Source organism: Panthera tigris, chromosome D2 (assembly GCF_018350195.1).
Source record: "Panthera tigris isolate Pti1 chromosome D2, P.tigris_Pti1_mat1.1, whole genome shotgun sequence".
Classification (NCBI taxonomy): Eukaryota; Metazoa; Chordata; class Mammalia; order Carnivora; family Felidae; genus Panthera; species Panthera tigris.
In genome coordinates this window covers 17,625,334-17,644,618 of record NC_056670.1, presented here as the reverse complement: position 1 = coordinate 17,644,618, position 19,285 = coordinate 17,625,334, and the positions used below count along the sequence as shown (strand labels likewise).

General features: G+C 55.8%; 1 protein-coding gene across 2 annotated transcripts in view; it reads right to left on the bottom strand.

The window, feature by feature from the left end:
• PGBD5 (piggyBac transposable element derived 5) overlaps window positions 1–19,285 on the bottom strand; it is a 106,374-nt gene that overhangs the window by 26,570 nt on the left and 60,519 nt on the right. For both annotated transcript variants that reach the window (XM_042960946.1, XM_042960947.1), the window contains exon 2: window positions 6,047–6,474. In XM_042960946.1, coding sequence (XP_042816880.1) covers window positions 6,047–6,474 — 428 coding nt within the window. The remainder of the gene's footprint in view (window positions 1–6,046; window positions 6,475–19,285) is intronic.

The window sequence follows — 19,285 nt, the reverse complement described above, 5'->3', positions numbered from 1 at the left end:
CTTATTTCACCTATCTCTATTTCTTTATGACATGCTTATTACGATGCGTTCAATGACAAGACTCTAAGGTAGAAAGAAATGGGATAACAAAAACAGGCTCCAAGGAGTGCTCAAAGTTTTGCGTCTTTAAAAGCCAAAGCTTTTGGGAGGAGACTTTTGGCTCAATTTAGGAATCTGCTACACGTCTCCGCCAAGTCCAAGGTCAAGCTCAACTGTGAATTGGGGGGTGTGGCTGAATTTCATCGAAATGAAGACTGTGGGAAGCGACGGGATTCCAAGAACCCTCCCCAGCGCCCTAGATGAGGGGCCAGTAGACTACGCTGGAGTCTGGCCCACCACCTGTTGTAACTAAAGTTTTACTGGGACCTGCCATGCTCACTCACTCACATATTGTCCACGGCTGCTCCTGGACTCCAACGCCAAAACGACAAGATGCATCGGGGACCGTATGGCTCGCACAGTCTAACGTACCGACCGTCTGGCCATTGGCAGAAAAAGTGTACCAACTCGTTCTCCACCGGCGCTTTGGGACCCTTAGTGAACAAACTAGTTACCCGGGATCCTACCGACGGGTGAATTCTGATTTAGCGGGTTTGGGGCAGGGCCGGAGTTTCTGCGTTGCCGACAAGTTCCCAGGTGACGTCAGAACACGGTCTGACAAGGGCAGACTGGAGGACAATACTTAGCGACTGCGATGTGGACGCTATCCTCTCAACCTCCCATCAGTGCTACCTGGAATTCCACTTAAAACAGCAACAGACTGGAAGGGTTCAGTGTGGCCCCCTTCAGTTTTTCTGTTGTTGGGACGCACGTGGACGTTACACCTGGCCCTGCCCGTCTTACGCTTATGAACGGGAGGGCTGAAGAGGCTGCCGGCCACGGGCCCTCACGCCTTGCTGACTCTGTGGGCTCATAGAATATTCGAAACCCCATTTGGAGCCACTGTAGCAAAATGGACACCCCCTCCCCCACCACCGTGGTGCTCCATTTGAGCAGAGGGGGAAAGGGGAAAAGGGCAGAAAGGAGTCCTTTCGCTGCCCGCGTATTCCCTGCGCCATCAGGCCTACTGGAGAAGCGTGTCCTACTCACCCCCTCCGAAGCCACAGTACAGAAAACTGCCCTCCCTCCCTCATCTTCAGAAAGCCAGCGTACCTCCAGTCTGTGTGCGTTTACCCAAACTCAGGGGCGCGTTGGTATTTCATCGCAGGCCTCACCAAAGCAACCTCTGCGTGAAAACTACCCATGCCGGAAAACCACTTCTCTCTCCGCCGGGCTGCCCACCGGCCAGCATCTCTCCGCTCCCCAAGTGTACTTCCTGAGTCCCCTTCTGTGCATGACAAGCGCATTTTGGGGCGTGGCAGTCGGTCAGGGGAGAGGAAAGGCAAAGCATCCATTTATTTACTTCTATAATCCCTCCCCGAAAATATCCTCCTACGGAACCTGTCCCCACTTTTGAGGACATGACGCATCTCTCTGTTTGGCACTCGGGTATACACACGCGTGCGGACAGACGTGCGCGCGACTTGTGGCTGCGTGGGTTACCGGTAGACTGAGAGCCGTCAGCTTTCTGAAGGCTCTGCGAAAGCTTCAACTCATCCTGGAGGGTCGCAATTTGCTGGAAGGGAAAGGCTCCAGAGATGGCGGGGCAGAGGGTGCGTGTCGGGGGCAGAGTATGTGTGAGGGAGCAGGACGTGGAAGGGACGCTTGGCAGCCAGGAGCAGAACCACCCACACGTGCTGGAGAACTGTTCCGACCGCCCTCAGCAGGCAGCGTGTAGACCCTTCAGAGGGGCCCTGAGGCTCTGGGGTGCCAGATGGCCAAACTCACTGGGCCATCACCTTCCATCCAAATGACCGTTCCAGAGCCCAAGCAGGGACTTTTCACGGAGCAGAAAAGCTGGAAAACCAGGACACCTTTAGGGTTTCTAGCGTCTTCGGACATCCAGATGGCTAACAGACACATGGAAAGATGCTCAGCATCACTCATCACCAGGGAAATGCAAATCCGAACCTCAGTGAGATACCACCTGACACCCGTCAGAAAGGCTAGCATGAACAACTCAGGCAACCACAGATGTTGGCGAGGATGCGGAGAAAGAGGCTCTCTTTTGCGTGGTCGGTGGCGATGCAAGCTGGGGCGGCCACTCTGGAAAACAGCGTGGAGGTCCCTCCGAAAACTAAAAATAGAGCTACCCTATGACCCAGTGATTGCACGACTATTTATGCAAAGGGTACAAACTGCTGATTCAAGGGGGCGCATGCACTCACCCCCATGTTTACAGCTGCGCTATCGACAATAGCCAAAGTATGGAAAGAGCCCAGATGTCCATCGACGGATGCATGAAGAATGTGGTAAATATATACAGTGGAGTATTACTCGGCGATCAAAAAGAATGAAAGCCTGCCATCTGCAGCAACGTGGATGGAAGCAGAGTGTATTGTGCTAAGTGAAATAAGTCAGTCAGAGAAAGACAAATAACCGTATGATTTCGCTCATATGTGGAATTTAAGAAACAAACAGATGGACATAGGAAGTGGAAGGAAAAATAAGATAAAAACCGAGAGGGAGACAAACCATAAGATACAGAGAACAAACTGAGGGCTGCTGGCAGGCCGGCAGGGGGCGGGGGTGGGGTGGGGGGGCAAATGGGGGATGGGCATTAGGGAGGGCACTTGCTGGGATGTGCACTGGGTGCTATATGTAAGGGATGAATCGCTAAATTCTACTCCTGAAGCCATTATTACGCTAGATGTCAACTAAGGGGGGACTTAAATAAAAGTTTTTAAAAAAGAAAGAAATTCTAGCTTCTTCAGTCAAGGAGGACAGGAAGCCTCTCCAGGAGGCAGATGCATTGCTGAGAAGAGAAGCAGTGTGGGAGCCAAGCATACCGTGGCCGATGCTGGAGGTCAGGGGAAGACGCCCCTCACCCCGGCAGGCCCGTGGGACGGAAGGTCCCGCCCCACACAGCAAGGCCAGTGCTTTCCAGGGCACGCAGGGTCCAGCTGCTTCTCTGCAAAGGAAGGGGGTACAAGGACTTGTAGGAGCCCCCAGCTAACAGGAAGACCTAATCATGTTCAAAATCAGTCACACGCTGCAGTTCATGATTTCATCCCCCTCGCCTGACTCTCTCGTGCCTACGGACACAGAGCTGACTCAACGGTGCCCACAGTCAGGAGAAGGCAGAAGGAGAGGAAAATGCCATCTGATTATCAGCCAACGGGAAAACGGATCCGAGGGCCCTGGGACGTTCCCTCTGCCTCGGGTTCCTGTCCTTTGGGCGGAGTGTACTGGGAGTTCTGTTTGCCCCCAAGACCCACTTTCCACCCCTCCTACGCCTTTCCACCCCTCTTATAAACCACACACCATCCAGGCCTCTGTTCCCAGCGTTGGGTTTGTTTGGCCAACCTGGAGGCCTGAGCGAGAGAAGGAGGAGGCCCCCTGCCTGCCCGTGCCCTCACCTCTGGGCTCCGAGGCCCACACCCTCTCCTCGGCCCTCGGCTGATACCAGTTTCCCACTGCTGTTACCAGTCCTGTCACGTCCCTGCACCCTGACCACACGCCATCCACAGTCCCCCGCATCCGGTCGTCCTCAACTGCCCTTCTAGAACACAGGACTCGTTTCCTGCTGGGATCCTGACCAACACAAAAGGCACTGGATACCAAGACGGTAACCCAAAAGAAGACACAACCTCACAAACACAAAGGTAAACACAAAAAAATCAAACACAAAGGATATGTTAAAAAAAAAAAAAAGGAAAAAAGAAGAGAGGGGAAAAAACCCTCCAACATGACCAAGGAGCCCTTCCCCAAAGGAAGACTTATCTTGGGACTCTCTTCTTTCTCTCGGCCTCGCCAACCCGGAAACAAAGAACAGACGTGGGGGCAAGAATAAAGCGAACGTTGTCCCCGGGCTCTCAGCGGTCCTGGTCTCCTCACTGCGCACCTGAACCACGCAAGGGAGGAAGGCCGAGCTGCCCACGCGGGTTGCTGTCCAGCCACTGCTGGCTCGGGAAGGTGCCAGGCCCCCTCAGGGCACCCATGCCTGGGCTGGGAAGGGACAGGCCTATAATCTCAGAATTGGCTGGGAAGGGACAGGCCTATAGTCTCAGAATTGGCTAGCAGGCGCCACAGTGTGCCCCCAAGCCACCCCGGGCTCCAGAGATACACGCACACATGGTGACCGCCCTGGGCACAGGTCTCAGGGTATCCGATCCTGCAGGTTCAGAAGGCAGACAGCACGAGGCCAGTTCACAGCAGCACACAACACACATGAATATAACCCTGGCTAAGGCTGGCCTGGTCCCGGGACTAGAAGGATCTTCAGCAACCTTATCTTGCAGCTGTTAAACAGCAATCATCCAAGCAGCCGGCTGTTTGGTTCTTGAGAGATACTCAGCCCACAGCTTCCTCCAGGGGCTCTTCGAATGTCTGGCCCCAAGGATGGTCAGAATACTGTATTTTACCCCTTGCATCCAGCCGGAAGGGCCCCAGTTTGGTTCATTTTCAACCAAGCAAATATTTAGCGCAGCAAAAACGAATGTGCCCGGCCCTGTATTTGGTCCTGCAAGGCCTGTGGAGGGCAGGGCCTGCGTCCCCAAAGGATCCCACCTCCTGTTTGGAAGGTCAAGACACAACTGGGGACAAGAAAGACTGGCACTCGGCTGCCCTATAAATAGTGGGGGGGGGGAGGGGGGGGAGGAAAGCGGGAACCGCCACGGCCCATGGGCCCTGCACTGGGCCCAGGAGACTCGGTAAGTCTGCTAAGGCAGAGAGGAGGGAAGAGCTTTCTCGGCGTCAGAAAGAGCATCACAAACACCTGGAAATCATAACGAGCCCAGCACATTCACAGCACCGCGGGGGGAACGCTTCCAGAAATTGTTTTAAGGCTCCCACAGACCTGAAATAGAGTGAGATCTTCCCCCACAAAAGCCCTGTGATTTTCAGCCGCGCAGAGAAAAAGGCAAGATACAGAGACAGGGAAGGAGAAAACATCGAAAAGAATTTGAGGTTTATGAAGAAGGCCCTTGGAGGAAACGCACGAGGAAGAGTGGGTAGATGGATGGCTACTCAAACGCATAAATAAAAATGACGTCAACTTTGGTTTCCACACTGCACAGGCCAAAAGGAACTGGGCTCACGTGGGCCGAACACGTCCTAAAGTTTTGGTTAGAGGCAGCTCGGGAATGAGCTGCCTCCTCAGTTTGCGAGGCCAGCAGAGCAGTTTGGAGGACGATTCCAGAACGCCTATCTCACCACAGCCAAGTGTACTGGCCACAGGTCGACACCAGAAGGCAGCCGCTCAGGAGCTGAGGGCACACGGAGCCTTCTAGAACCAGTTAGGGAAGTTGGGGTGGTGTCAGGGGGCCCTAACAGACCTGGGGCTCTATGGAACCCTGGTCCAGAGGCCCCGCTGGTGACAGTGTGCCAGGTGGACCCCCCGCCCCCCACCTGAGTGACTCCGGGTTACCTGCAGGGCGACTGAGATCCGGCCTCCTGGCCTCCTTCCCTCTGCCACCTACGAGGCTTCAGCCCTTTCCACCACCAACCCGGGAGTACATCCCCACTCAGAGAACACGGGAAAGTGAACCATCAGAGGTTCTTCTTAATCTAAGAATATTGGGGCGCCCAGGTGGCTCAGTTGTGAAACATCCGACTTCCGCTCAGGCCGTGATCTCGCGGTTTGCGGGTTCAAGCCCTGCGCTGGGCCCTGTGCTGACAGTGTGGAGCCTGCTTGGGATTCTCTCTCTCCCTCTCTCTGCCCCCTCCCCAACTCGTGCTTTCTCTCTTTCTCTCAAAAGAAATAAACTTAAAAATATATATATATATAAGAAACGTACGAGCCTGGAAAACACGTTATTTGGAAAGAAAGCGCCATTACGGGGAGGGGGGTACGGGAAAGGGGACAGGCAGCGGCAGAACCCCGCTCTCTGAGGTCTCTGTGGCGTGGGGCCGTGAGTCCATCGCTCCCCTGCACTCCGAGGAGGGCGGGAGAAGGCAGGACGGGGGCCGGGGGGCGGTCCCGGGGCACCCCCGCGGCCGATCTCACCTGGGTTTGGGAAGGCCTGAAGGCAGAGTCGAAGCCGTTCTGCAGGGAGTCGAGGAAGGGCTGGACCTTGTAGAGGCCGTGCGTGGTCTGGCTGGAGCGGAAGGCCACCACGTGGAAGTACTTGAGGATCTTCTCGAAGCGGGCCTGGCTCATGACCAGGGCGAGGCTCCTGTTGCTGTAGAAGCCGCCGCTCCAGATGCTGAGGACCGACTCGCAGTGGGAGATGCTGGTGGAGATCATGTAGCCCAGGAACGCCTTCATCTCCGTCAGCGTCACCTCGGCCCAGGCGCCGTCGCTGCCGAAGCGCTCCTGGAACTTCTTGGCGTACATGTTCGTCTGCACCACCATGTTCTTGAGCACGTTGTCGGGGACAAAGAGCTGGAAGAAGTCCATGGCACTGGCGCTGGGGGGCATCTTTCGGGTTGGACCTAAAACGAAGGCAGGCCGGGGGTTCATTGCCGCAACCACCACCGCAGGGTGCACCCTGCCCCCGCCCCCTCCCAACGCAGCTGGCTGGCCTGAGCTCCCCCCCCCCCCCAATGAACTTCGGTCCCCTTCCCTGGACAGCGGCACGCGCGCCCCCTGCCGCCCGGGCCCCGCACCTGCAGGTCCTCCCTCCACCGTGCACCCCGGGGCCCCGCGTTCTTCCCTGTCCAGCAACTTCAGAGAAAGGGACGCGCGAGCCGTGGGAAAAGACCCACGCAAGGGCACACTGAACTTAACACAGGAGCTCCGCCGTGGCTTTCTGCCTTTCGTTTCGCTTTCTTGTAAATTGACTTCTGTAAGTAAGAATGCTTTCACCCCTCGGGGCCTGAAAATTTCCACCCAGGAGAGGCTGCAATGTTTATCTCCTGGTGCTCTCCACGTGGCAATTTGGAATTTATTGGTGAATACATCTGAAGGGGCTTGTTCAGATAATTTCACCAAGGTAATAAAAAGCTCACAGTTTTGGGGCGCCTGGATGGCTCAGTCGGTTGAGCGTCCAACTTCCGCTCAGGTCATGATCTCACAGCTCCTGAGTTCGAGCCCGGCGTCAGGCTCTGTGCTGACAGCTCATAGCCTGGAGCCTGCTCCGGATTCTGTGCCTCCTTCTCTCTCTGCCCCAACCCACTCGCATTCTGTCTCTGTCTCTCTCAAAAATAATAAACATTAAAAAGAAAAAATTAAAAAAAAAAAATCTCACAGTTTTGACTAATGCAGGGACAGCGTTCTGAACTACATACACACACATCCACCCATAAGAGATACGGCTTTCAATCCCAGTGTCTTAAGTCAGGCTAACAAGATGTAGAGGTTTGTAGGAGACAAGCTTTTTTTATTTAAAAAAATTTTTTTGGGGGGCACCTGGGTGGCTCAGTCGGTTGGGCGGCTGACTTCGGCTCAGGTCATGATCTCGCGGTCCATGAGTTCGAGCCCCATGTCGGACTCTGTGCTGACCGCTCAGAGCCTGGAGCCTGTTTCCGATTCTGTGTCTCCCTCTCTCTGACCCTCCCCTGTTCATGCACTGTCTCTCCCTGTCTCAAACATAAATTAAAAAAAAAAAAAAGCCGTTAAAAAAAATTTTTTGAAGTAATCTCTACACCCAACTTTGGGGCTTGAACTCACGACCGGAGACCCCGAGTCCACCGACCGACGGAGCCAGCCAAGTGCCCCCTGAGGAGACCAGCTTTGCAATTTCTAATCAAAGCCGGGCACGCTCTCCAGAATTTTAACCACCCCCCCAAACCTTTCTCTACTACTGATTTAGGCAGTCTCTGAAAAACACGTTTTTTCACAGCAAAATAAGACAATGTACACCCAACCGCCCAGGTTTCAGATCGGATAGAGTGGGGAGGTGAAACCCTGAATTCACATCTAGCTAAATGCACAGTCTTAGATAAATTCCCTCTTTCCCACAAGGAAAGCGGAACACCTGCTTCACAAGGCTGTTGTGAAAACCTAGAGACTTTTACTGAGATGTTATCAGCAGAAATCCACTGCCCCAGGCTCTGGGCTTTGGAATGCTCAATTGCTCTCATGTTGTAGAAAAAAACCCTGAAGCCCGGAGAGTGAAGTGACCACCATACTCACTGTCACCAACCAGTTACTGGAAGGGCACCAGGCGGTCCTGGTGCCACTGGCACCTAACTGCTCTCGGAGCAGGTGGCCCTGGCTGCAGGGACGGCGAGGCCAGGAGACAGCGGGGCCCCGGTGAGTAAGAGCGGCCTGCGGCCTACAGCCCCACACCCACTCTTTAGTGGAAATCATCTTATTTCAGCGAAGCCTTGCACCCTCCGGTGGGTGAAGCCATAAATTATTCAGGGGTAGCTCTCAAAGAGGAGAAAAACCAGCATTTTAATTGCTACATCATGCTGAGTGAGCAGAACGAAATTTTCTCTTCCAAAAGTTATCTTTAAAGCAATTTTGCCTCCCGGGCTATTTCGCAATGAATTCTCCCAGCAAACTCTGCCCTGGCCAACTGTTTAATGAAGAAACGGGGAAGTAGCTGGCTCCCTCTTATCTGTTTAGTTTGGATTTACAAGCATCCTCCACTGCCTGTCCCAGCTGTTCTGATTCTTCGTATTGGAAAGTGTTGGCACAGGCCAGTCCCTGGGAAGGGATGGAGGGAAGGAGGGAGGGAGAAAATGCTATTCAGTAGATTCAACCCATATCGCCAACCTTATTTATAATAGGGCTATTTAATAATATGGCTCTGGGGGTGGGCAGCACCCCCAGCCAAGACAAGACTCTCTTACATTTGATTCATTCACAGGAGCTTTTCCGGCTATTACCCCACGTGATCCTTACAAGATCCTCGTGAAGCCTCGTCCCCTTTTGCAGGGAAGGAAACAGAAGCTCAGAAGTATAGGGATCCAGCCCAAGGTCACTCACTTGTAAGCGCCTTATCGTTGGGGCGACCGTCTTCCCACCTGGCCCAGCACCAGTCTGAGAGCACCTGCTGCTGCTGTAATTATTAACGTGCCACTTCTGCTCTCGAGAGTGGACAAGAAGGGATGTGGCTGTCCTGCACACAGTGCATACACACGGCTTAAGCCAGGTGCATGGTCCTCAAACCCCCCCGAGCTCCCTCTACCTCTGGCACACACACATTTCATGGTGGGCTATGTAGGGTTACAATGCACACAGCCAGAAGGAATTCTGAAGGGAAAAAAACCGCAAAGGTGGCATGGAAGTGGGGGTGGGGGTGGGGGCAGGGTGGTAGGAAGGACCTGTAATGCCCGAGTTTACCTTCGGGTCTGCCGAAGGGAGACAGGGCTCTGCGTGTTGATGATGCATGACCAGGCTATAAACTCATACAGTCATCTCCTGGCCGGGGGAGGCCGGTGCTCTCCCCCCCCTCCCCGCCCCACCATGTCACCAAGTCACTCTTCAGGGCTTGGTTCAACCATCGCCCACCTGGTTCCTTCAGCCCCCCGGGGATCACCTGCTCCCTCAATCCCAGGATGCCACAGCAGGCCCATGGGCCCAGGGTAGCATTAAGAATGGTCCAGTGATGCTCAGATTCCCTGAAGAGATTCCCCCCCACCCCGAACCACTACCCCAAGGTAGAAACCAACCCCCTCTTTCCAGGAGCGACATCTACAAAAGCAGATGTCCCGTTCAGGGGGTGGACTGTAACGCAAGGGCGGTTAGCAGAAACCACTTATTCCGAGAACACTCACAGGTGTCGTATGGATCCTAGGAAGAGAGGAGTAAGACCCAGTGCTCTCTCCCCAGGAAGTTCTCGGTGTAGGGACAGGAGCAGGCAGCAGACAGTGACCAGTGATGTCAGGCTCGGGGGAGGCCGGTGCTCACAAGAGGGACCCCGAGTCCAGATCCTGGGAGTGGGGGCGGGGGGGATGGACGAGCCGCGTGAGACGGCTCTCGAGACTGGCGGCTGCAAAGGGATGGCGGCCGGGAGGTTACAGAAGATCTCAGGCACTGAGAACATCTCCCGCAAAGGCCCTGAGTTTAGCAGACTGTGCAAGAGAGAAGGCTGGCTGCAGGCACTGGGGGCAGGGCCCGGACTCCCCGCAGCGAGGCGAGAAGGGCTGTAAGCACCGCAGATCGTGCTCCCGCTTTAGGGGGAATCACTACAGGTGGTGTGTGGGGAGGGCCTGGGGCTGTTCCTGAAGCCAGTGAGCACCGGGGGGACCTGAGGGGTGGCCACCCGGCTTCCCCTCCTGGCTCCCTCACCTCTACGCACGGCGCCGTGCTCAGTTTCCATGCAGGTGTGCTGGGCAGGGGGAGCGGACTGCGGGCGAGCCGGGGACCGGAGGCGGCCTGAACCCTGGGGCCTCATCAATTTGTCATTTCCACTTTTACCAGAGCATCTTACAACACACGTGTCCAGGCTGAAACTCCAGATGCCTCACTGTCCTCTCCCGTTTTGCTCCTCCCCGCCAGCCCCCCCCCAGACACCAAAACCACCACGGGTTCCTCTGCTGCTGGCGCCCCGCATCCCGCCCATCCTTGAGTCCTGTTGCTGGAGTGTGTGATCAGCCACCCATTGCTCTGACCCAGGCAGCCACCACCCCTGGCCTAGAAGGCAAAAACGGTCTCCGCCCGAAGGATTCACAGCAACAGGAAAAATCGTTAAAAGAATATAAACCAGGTCGCTACAGTCCCCTGCTGAATTCAAACACTCCCGGGACTTGCCACCGCGTTAAAGCGAACCCACATTCCTGACCAAGCGCTCGCGGCCCTGCAGGGCCGGGTCACAGCTACCCACCCCCATCCCAGGCCGCTCTCCAAGGGCAGCTGAGCACAAGGGGTGCAGGTAGGGTTGGGGTCAGGCCCGGGCTCTGGCACGCTCCTTCCACCCCAGGGCCTGCACCCACGCAGACCCGTCCGCAGGAAGCAAGCCTTCCTTGATGAGGTGCCCCCAACCACAAGCAGAGAGCCAGTCCTGCCCATCCCCATCCAGACTGCACTTCCTTCCTGCATTTATCATAGGCCACGGTTGTTCTGTTAGGGACTTACACACCCGTTCTGGTCCACCTCTGCAGTCCCGCCCTCTGACCCGACCGCAGTGTGACCGCCGAGGTAAAGGCCGGCGGTCGCGGTGCTCTAAGCCCGGCCCACGGTATGCCGGACGCCCCCGCTGACAAGGTGGATAGAGTGGGTGAGTGGGGAGAGCCGATTCCACGGCCCACGCAGGAGGAAGGGCCTCTTTGCTGAGCCCCATGGAAGGGATCCGGTTTCGTGGACAGCAGCCCATGTCGATGTCTGATAAAAAAGGTAAGGACAACCAGAAACATCTGTGTGGAGGCGGAAGCCTACATGGCCGGGGTCTGCAGCTGCTAGTTACGTGACCATGGCCAGGCCACGTAACCTCTCTGCATCTTGGTTTCCTTCCCCAGCCAGTGGGGGTAAGAACCACCACGGAATGAAAGCCACAGGCCACGGCCCGTCCTGGCCGGTCCACCATGAGCCCCGTTTGGTGTGAGGGTCCCGCAGGAGCGACCGCCGCCCACTTTCACGGTGCCCACTTCACGGCCACAGCCACATGTGGCCCTGATCCCCTCCTTCACACCGTCTGGAAGGAAAGTGTGGTTTTCTCAAGTCCAACCTTCCAGGGACAAAAGCAGTCATTTTGAGATGTGAAGGGCATTTTGCATCAACCGGCATCGTGGGGCAGCAATCGTCTGCAGCTTTGTGACACAGATAAGGATCCCTTCGTATTCTGAATTAAGGGCTTAAAATAACGAAATGAGGGGCACCTGGGTGGCTCCGTCGGTTGAGCGGCCGACTTCGGCTCAGGTCACGATCTCGCGGTTCGTTGAGTTCCAGCCCCATGTCGGACTCCGGGCTGACGGCTCGGAGGCTGGAGCCTGCTTCGGATTCTGTGTCTCCCTCTCTCTCTCTCTGCCTCTGCCCCACTCACACTCTGTCTCTCTCTCTCTCTCAAAAATAAATAAACATTAAAATGTTTAATAAAATAAATAATAAAATAACAAAATGATTCTCCCCAGGCAAAATCAAGCAGATATAAAAATATAAAAGAACATCCTGTGCGATCACAAAAATATTCCTCTCAGCTGAGATGTGAAAAAAAAAATCAAGATATTATATTCTGTAAAAAGGTAACGTAGGAAATAGCCAAGCTATTGTGCTCAGTGCCGGCTGCAGCTGGGCCTTTATCTTGGGCTGAACTAATCCTCCTGTCTTCTCCGTTTCTCTCCTTCCTCCCTCTGCCCATGGCTGACGTGCAGGACAAGCTGTCTGTCTGACGAGCTGTCTGTCTGCCAAGCTGCCGAGGCCCGGGTCTCGGCTGCAGAATCCAGCCACACGGCCACTCGAGACCTCCAAGGCTTCCTTCCTTGTTTAACCTCGTGGCTCATGGCTACGTGACCGGGAACAAATTCGTTTCGCAGCCAGATCAAGGAATGTCCACACAGGGGCGGGAGCCTTGGGTAGCAGTCCAGGCCGTGTTCCTCACCTCCCCGGGGCTCGGCCCCTCATCCGTGTGGCCAGATGGGGTAATGCACACTTGTCTCACTGGGCAGCTGGGAGCCGCGTCCAGTGAGTTTAGGTGTGGCCGACCTGCAACGCTTACCCACGACATACCAACACAGGCTCAGATGAGCGTTAAGTCCTCGAAATGGTGCCTTCCCACCGGAGGACACGTGAGACTCCTCGCCGCTCTCCAGGGCCTTTAGAAAACATGCAGAAACCCGGCCGGGAAACCCAAGTACAGCATCAGTCACGCAATTTATCGCTTGCAAGGCCTCTTTGTCAGGAGCACGTAAGGGCAAGCCGTGTGTGTGTGCGTGTGTGTGTGCACATGCACGCGTGTGCCCATGCGTGGTCTCCCTCATGTTAATCCAGCCCAGTGGCGGGAGAAGACACCGGCAATACAGAGACAATTCTGGGATGGGACGCCTGAGGTGACGCCGTTCACAGGAGTAGTTCTTATAGAAGAGGGCTAATGTGTTGGCTGGTCTAGACGTTAAAGCTACACCCCTGACCAGATGTCACGTGACAAAGAACTGCTTTGCAGAGAAGGGGGGGGCATGCACCCATGCCTGACATATAAAAGCTTTTCAAGACAGCCCAACTTCAAGAACGAGGCACCCATACACCTATAAGGAACAGTCTTACACGACTGTGTAAGGTGAACAGTCTTCATCTATGTGTGACGGCCAGCTCAAGGGCCTGCCACCTGCAGTGGGGGGAGGGGGGGGCGGGGTGCTCTGCTGGGCGGGGGGGGGGGTGGGGAGGGACCCTGACCATCTCCACGTGCACTGAGCTAACGGGGAGCAGCTGGAACCAAACGGATCTGCTCTCGCCTGGGCCTGCGGACCCCCTCCCAGGGTCCTCTCTCTCTGGAGCTCTGGTCGTTTACATTTCAGGTCACGCGCACAGACTGTTCTCTGGACTTTGTTAGCGAACGGAGATCAGGTCACACACGCTTGGACGGGCAGAACAGGGAACTTCTACTGCTCCCGCCGCATCCGGTTTTGATGTAAGCAGCAAGGTGACAACACAGGAGGGGCTGTGACCCTGACCAACAGCTCAGGTGTCGAAGGAAGGAACGAACACTGCCAGTCGCAAAGCTTCATTGCGAATGTGACTCCCTTAGTGGCAGTAGCCTAAAGGCCAGGTGACGGGGCTATTCCATGGCATCCATGAGTCCGTGAGTCCTCCCACGGCTAAGAGTCCGTGCGGCCTGTGAGAACGGCTGGTCCAGGCTCAGACCCCACGCCCAGGACCACGCGCATCCCCTGTGCCCCCGGACCAGGCTTCTCCACTAGGACACTTCCCCACCCAAAGCACAGATTTCACTTTTCCTTCGTGCTGAGCTAAAGCATAGCGGGGAGAGGTAGGTGGCCGTTAAGGATGAGAGGCGGAGTTGGCCGCAGCTGGGGTTGGGGGCGGGAGGGAGCTGGTTCTGTTCCCGGCTCTTTCCCTGTCTAACTGAGCCTCTGTGAAACTCCAGTGTCTTTGGGTTTCAGTTCCTCACGGGTAACTCTCCTCCTCCCCCTTCCAAGACCGATGAAACGGTAGAGCCAACGACGGAACCATTCCGAGGAATGTAAATAATTATGTAAAAGTCACCTAGCACGGTTCGGAAATAGTTGCCGGCCAGCAGAGTCGACGACCTGGGACTGGCCTCCAGCTCCGTGACGCACGAGGCGCGTGACCTTGGGCAAGGTGCTTCATCACTTCATCTTAGAGCACGTGGGACAGGCGGCTTGAAGGGCAGCAATTTACTTCCCACGGTTCTGGAGGTGAAGGCCAAGATCACGGTGTTGACAGACCTGGTGTCTGGAGAAGGCCACTCCCTGGTTCACAAGGGGCCGTCTTCTCGCTGTGTTTCCATGCAGGGGGAGGTCCAGGGAGATCTCTGGGGTCTCTTTCCTAAGACACACTAATCCCACCATGAGACCCCACCCTCATGACCTAGGCGCCTCCCACAGGCCCACCTCCTCGTACCGTCGTGTTGGGGACGGGGTGGGAGTTCCGGGGGCCACGCAAACGTTCGGTCTATAGTCCTCGGCGACCCACGGTCTCCGTGTTGGTAGAGCGAAGACAAAGAGAACGGTCCCAGGAGGTTCACAGTCAGGGTGCGGACGGAGAGGGAGGACGCCCAGCAAGAGGCTGAGGTGCCCAGTGATGGGATCTGATCACGTGCCCGACAGCATCCGCCAGTCCCCTACCCCCGGCTCCTGTCCCACTTCCCGGAGCTGACTTACCAGATGGCTATTACAGAAGAGCAGCCTTAGCTACCACAGTTGATAGTTCATTTAGACAGCGTGTCTATTTTTCACAGGAGGCTGTATTTTTAAAGCCTGTGCTTGGAGACAGAAAGGGTGGCAAGATTTTTGTCTCCCGCTTGGGAAGTACACGATGGGGAGGGGACGGGGAGCTGAGGAGCTACGGGGCCACCGTCTGGGGCCGGCCCCACCTCAAAGGCCCCGTGTCACACGCAGTGGCCAGCGGGGACGGGCCACCCAGAGAATTTGCTCATTTCCTCCGTGACCTCACAGCTTTTTCTTGCTTCCCTTGCTTCCTGCTGTGCCAAGGACACCCACCTTGGTTCTTCATGCCGAACCAAACCAGGTTCATGGCCAACTTCCATGTGCCTGGGTGCTGTTTCTTCCTCAGGCTCCTTCTCCAGACCTTCCTCCTCCCGCGCACCGGGCGCCCGCTGAGCCCACTGGTGTCCCCAGCTTGCTGCCCGCCCTGGCCAGTCCCGCGTAGCATCACGGTGCATGTTCCTCCAAGGCAGGCAAGAGAAAGGGACCGCACCCCGGGCACTCCAGGAGAGTGCGAATGATGAAAAGCGTGGACAGTCCCCCTGGGCTTCAAGAAGCGTATTCCAAGCCATGCACCTGATGGCATATAGAAAACTCTGGTGTGCCTCACGGAGGGTCTTCTGTGCATAAAGCACCACAACAAGCAGTTAGCTGACCACACTTGATTCTCACGGGGGTCAACCCAAGAGGCGCCGGGACGCCCGCTCTGCAGCCGCGGAAGCAAGAGTCTTGCCCCAGGTCACCCCGGCTGGTGAATGAAGGAGCCGACGGTCTCTTCCCCCCGCCAGGCGCCACCCACACACGCGGGCGTGGACTCCCCAGATGGCTGAGTCTTCCTGGCGTTGTGGTTGCTTCCAATTTCCCAGGCGCGTGATGCAGTTCTGACCTGGGGAGGGTGAGGGGAGGCAGAGGGCCGGCCCAGGAAGGAGGACAGAGGCTGTGGCGAGACAGGACAGGAGCTGAAAAGGGGGCTATTTAAATATATATGGACTTGGGAGTTTCTTTTTTTGGCTGAAATAAATTCTTAGAAGGAACTCTGAGCTGAGGCACCACCCACGCCCCCCCCCCCCCCCCGCTTCCAAAACGAGCAGCGATGGGGACGACAGGGCCCCGCAGAGCACGCGCACCACCAATGGGTCCGGCTGCTGGAGCGCAAACCGGAAATCCTGGATAATTTTGGAGGAAGTCATAGGGATTTTATCACTGATGGCGAATCCCTTGGGAGAGGTCCAGAGGGGGTTTGTGGAAGGTCCACACGGATGGGAGTTTTGTCTGTTGGGTTCCCTGTTGGGTCTTAGGCGCCTAGAACAGTGTCTGGCCCACTGAGGTGTGCTGAGTGAGCCAGGGAAAAGGGATGTGTTCAAAGGCTAATGACCCTCCAGGTCTCAAGGTCAACAGCAGCATCCTGCAGCTCACAGAGAAGGTCAAGGGCACCAAGGTGCTCACTAGAACATGATGCGGGAGAGTAGACAAGACAAAGGGTGGGATCCACAACGTGTGCGCTGGATGTAGGGCCAGGGACCCCTTGCAGACAGCCCGAGGTATGGGCAGGACCACCCCGTGCGTGCGCGCATGCGTGTGTCTGAAGAGGGAGTAGGGATTCGGGCGGGACCCACTCGTCCACACCTTACGTTCCTCAAGACGCTGGGTTTAGCCCTTTGTGCCTATCTACAAGAGAGATTAAACACAGAGTTACGGAGATGCACAGACTGGGCCGGGCACATAAAATGTGCCATGTTTGCAAACCAGTCTTAGTATTTAAAAAAAATACTGGGAGCCCAAGGAAGGGGACAAAAAGCAACCAGCACAGGCCCATCATGACCTCTGAGATGGCTTCGCCACGGGCCAGAGGGAATGAGAGAGTCGGTGAAGAGGCCAGAAGGCTCTGGGAGGCCCCAGAAAGGGTCCGGCCCTTTCCAACCCGAAAGAGAAGGTACAGGCCACACTGCATCCTGAACCCAGTCGGTGGCACCAGGAGGTGGGGCCTGGACCTCTGCTCTGGGGCTCAGGAGCCCTGCTTGAGAAGCAGCAGTGACAAGGGTCTGTGTTGACATGATGGTGGTTAGGTCAACGAGGAACATCAGACTCCACTGCGTGGGACTGGGCTGGACTCCCTCCCTCGAAAAACCTATTAGGACACAGGGGCTGGCCACCCTCCCCGCTGCTGACAGCTGACTCTCGGGCACCTCCCCTCCTGGCTTGGCATCGCTGGTGCAACCCGCTGCCTCCTTTCACAGCCCAGCATGGGTGTGTGGACCCCAGGCCATGCTCCTTGTCTCCCTCCACCAGGCGTCTGTATTTGCTCTGCGTGCCTGTGTCCCCCGGGGGCACCCGAGTGCAGGACTGCAGGATCGCTGGGGTGTGGAGGGAGGAGGGAGAGCAAAGGCTTCCGGTGGAGTTCTCATCCTCATTTCTAGTACTCGGGGACACCCATGGCACCCTGTGCGTGGAGGATGGGACCAGGCGCTGTCTCGGCTCAGCTGGGCCAAGAAGAAGGAAGGCAGGCCGGAGGGGCTTTATCCCCGCACCCTAACTGCATCCCTCTAATGCCCTGCACAGCCCTCCAGGCCCCGGGAGAGAGAAGGCAAGGGACCAGGGACCAGGGACCAGGCAAGAAAGAAGTACATCCTGGCCAAGCTGGCCGGGAAGCCTGAGAGAGGACCCACATTCATGCTATGACTCACCGAGTCAAGCCGGTGGAAGGAGGTGCCGACCTCCGCATCCAGGGGACTGTGGGGAGAGGCTGGCCCCGTCCCACCAGCCACCTGCAGCCTCGCCTCCCCAAGAGGAAACAAGGAACCAGAGGAGGTCAATGTTATGGTTACTGAGTTGGGGGCGGTTCTGGCCTTCAGGCTCCTATCCTTTTTCTTCCTGGAGCCTTTCCTTTCTCAGGGTCACACATCCAGAGCCCCGTTCCACAAGTGTAGCTGGGCCGGGTAGGTTATTTATTTCTCCGTGAACATAAAAGAACGTTTACATACTTTATTCAGCATACGTGTATATGGCACTTATGCTGTATATGTGTTCTGCTTTATAAATGATAGTTTGACTCCCTTCCTCCTTGATGATAACTCGGAGACACGTGCACCACTACTAACCTCCATGTATCCAATGAGGAAACTGAGTCACAGACAGGTTAAGGGACTTGCCTGAGGTCACACAACCAGCAAAGGGCAGGACCAGAAGCCACCCCTGATGGCCCAGCCTGAGTCCATGCCCCTGACCACCGCACTGTGGTAAATCTTGACGGAAGATTCTTCCAGTTTCAGTGCCCCCCCACCACACGACCTCATAGCCCCAACACACACAGCTGACAATAGCAGACGCCTCTATAGAAATGAGGGAGAGGAAGCCAGCAGCCTCCCCCAGGCTGCCCACCTGTGATCTGACCCCCCAGCGTTAGCTAGGACACAAGCCTCACAAGTACATGGGCTCATTTTACTTATTTTCCAGAATCCCATTACTGGATCCCAGTAAGAGCTGGCTGGCTGAATAACATTTGCTAGGGTGTCACCGAGACTTCCTTTTCCCTTCTGGGTTTGGATGGGACCAGGCACTCACAGACACCAGACGTCCAGAGTCACAGCCCAGCTCAGATCAGTGAGGCCCCCGGCTGTCTGCTCAAGTTAACGCAGCTTCAGGACGTTGCAAAATGGCAGCCGTCAACGTCAACAAAATACCCTTGGACGAGACCGAGCTCCAGGGCAAGAGAGGCACTTTTCATTTGGGAGAGTCAGGCTGTCACTGAATCCGTCCTGGGGACCAGCTTCTGGCCAGCGGAAAGAACCAGCTGAGACTTGAATTCCAAAGAATTCAGGGATGGTGAAGAAACACCCGCTCTTTGAGGAAGACACAGGGGTGACTGCCACTTAGCCCCTGGCCACCGCATCAAAGAACCTGAGAGTGGGAACCCACAGTGTGTTGTTCTGTGCCCGACAGATCCATTGGAGTTGGACAAAGGCCTGATAACTCCTTCAGGAAGGGAGCCACTGAGGTACGTTCTTTAAAAAAAAAATTTTTTTTAACATTTATTTATTTTTGAGACAGAGAGAGACAGAGCATGAACAGGGGAGGGGCAGAGAGAGAGGCAGACACAGAATCGGAAGCAGGCTCCAGGCTCTGAGCCGTCAGCACAGAGCCCGACGCGGGGCTCGAACCCACAGACCGTGAGATCACGACCTGAGCGGAAGTCGGACGCTTAACCGACTGAGCCACCCCGGCGCCCCTGAGGTACATTCTTTAATTTCACGAGGTACCTAAGTTTGGGGCGTCCAGTGTGGGGAGGGGACACTAACCTTGATTCAGAGGTGATGCTGTGCCTAGGGCTCCATTAGGGTTTTAATGTACGCAGGCACCAGATTTCTTTCTTTCTTCTTTTCCTTTTAATATAATTCACTGTCAAGTTGGCTAACATACAGGAGGTACAGTGTGCTCTTGGTTTGGGGGGGTAGATTCCCGTGATTCATCGCTTCCATACAACACCCAGTGCTTCTCCCAA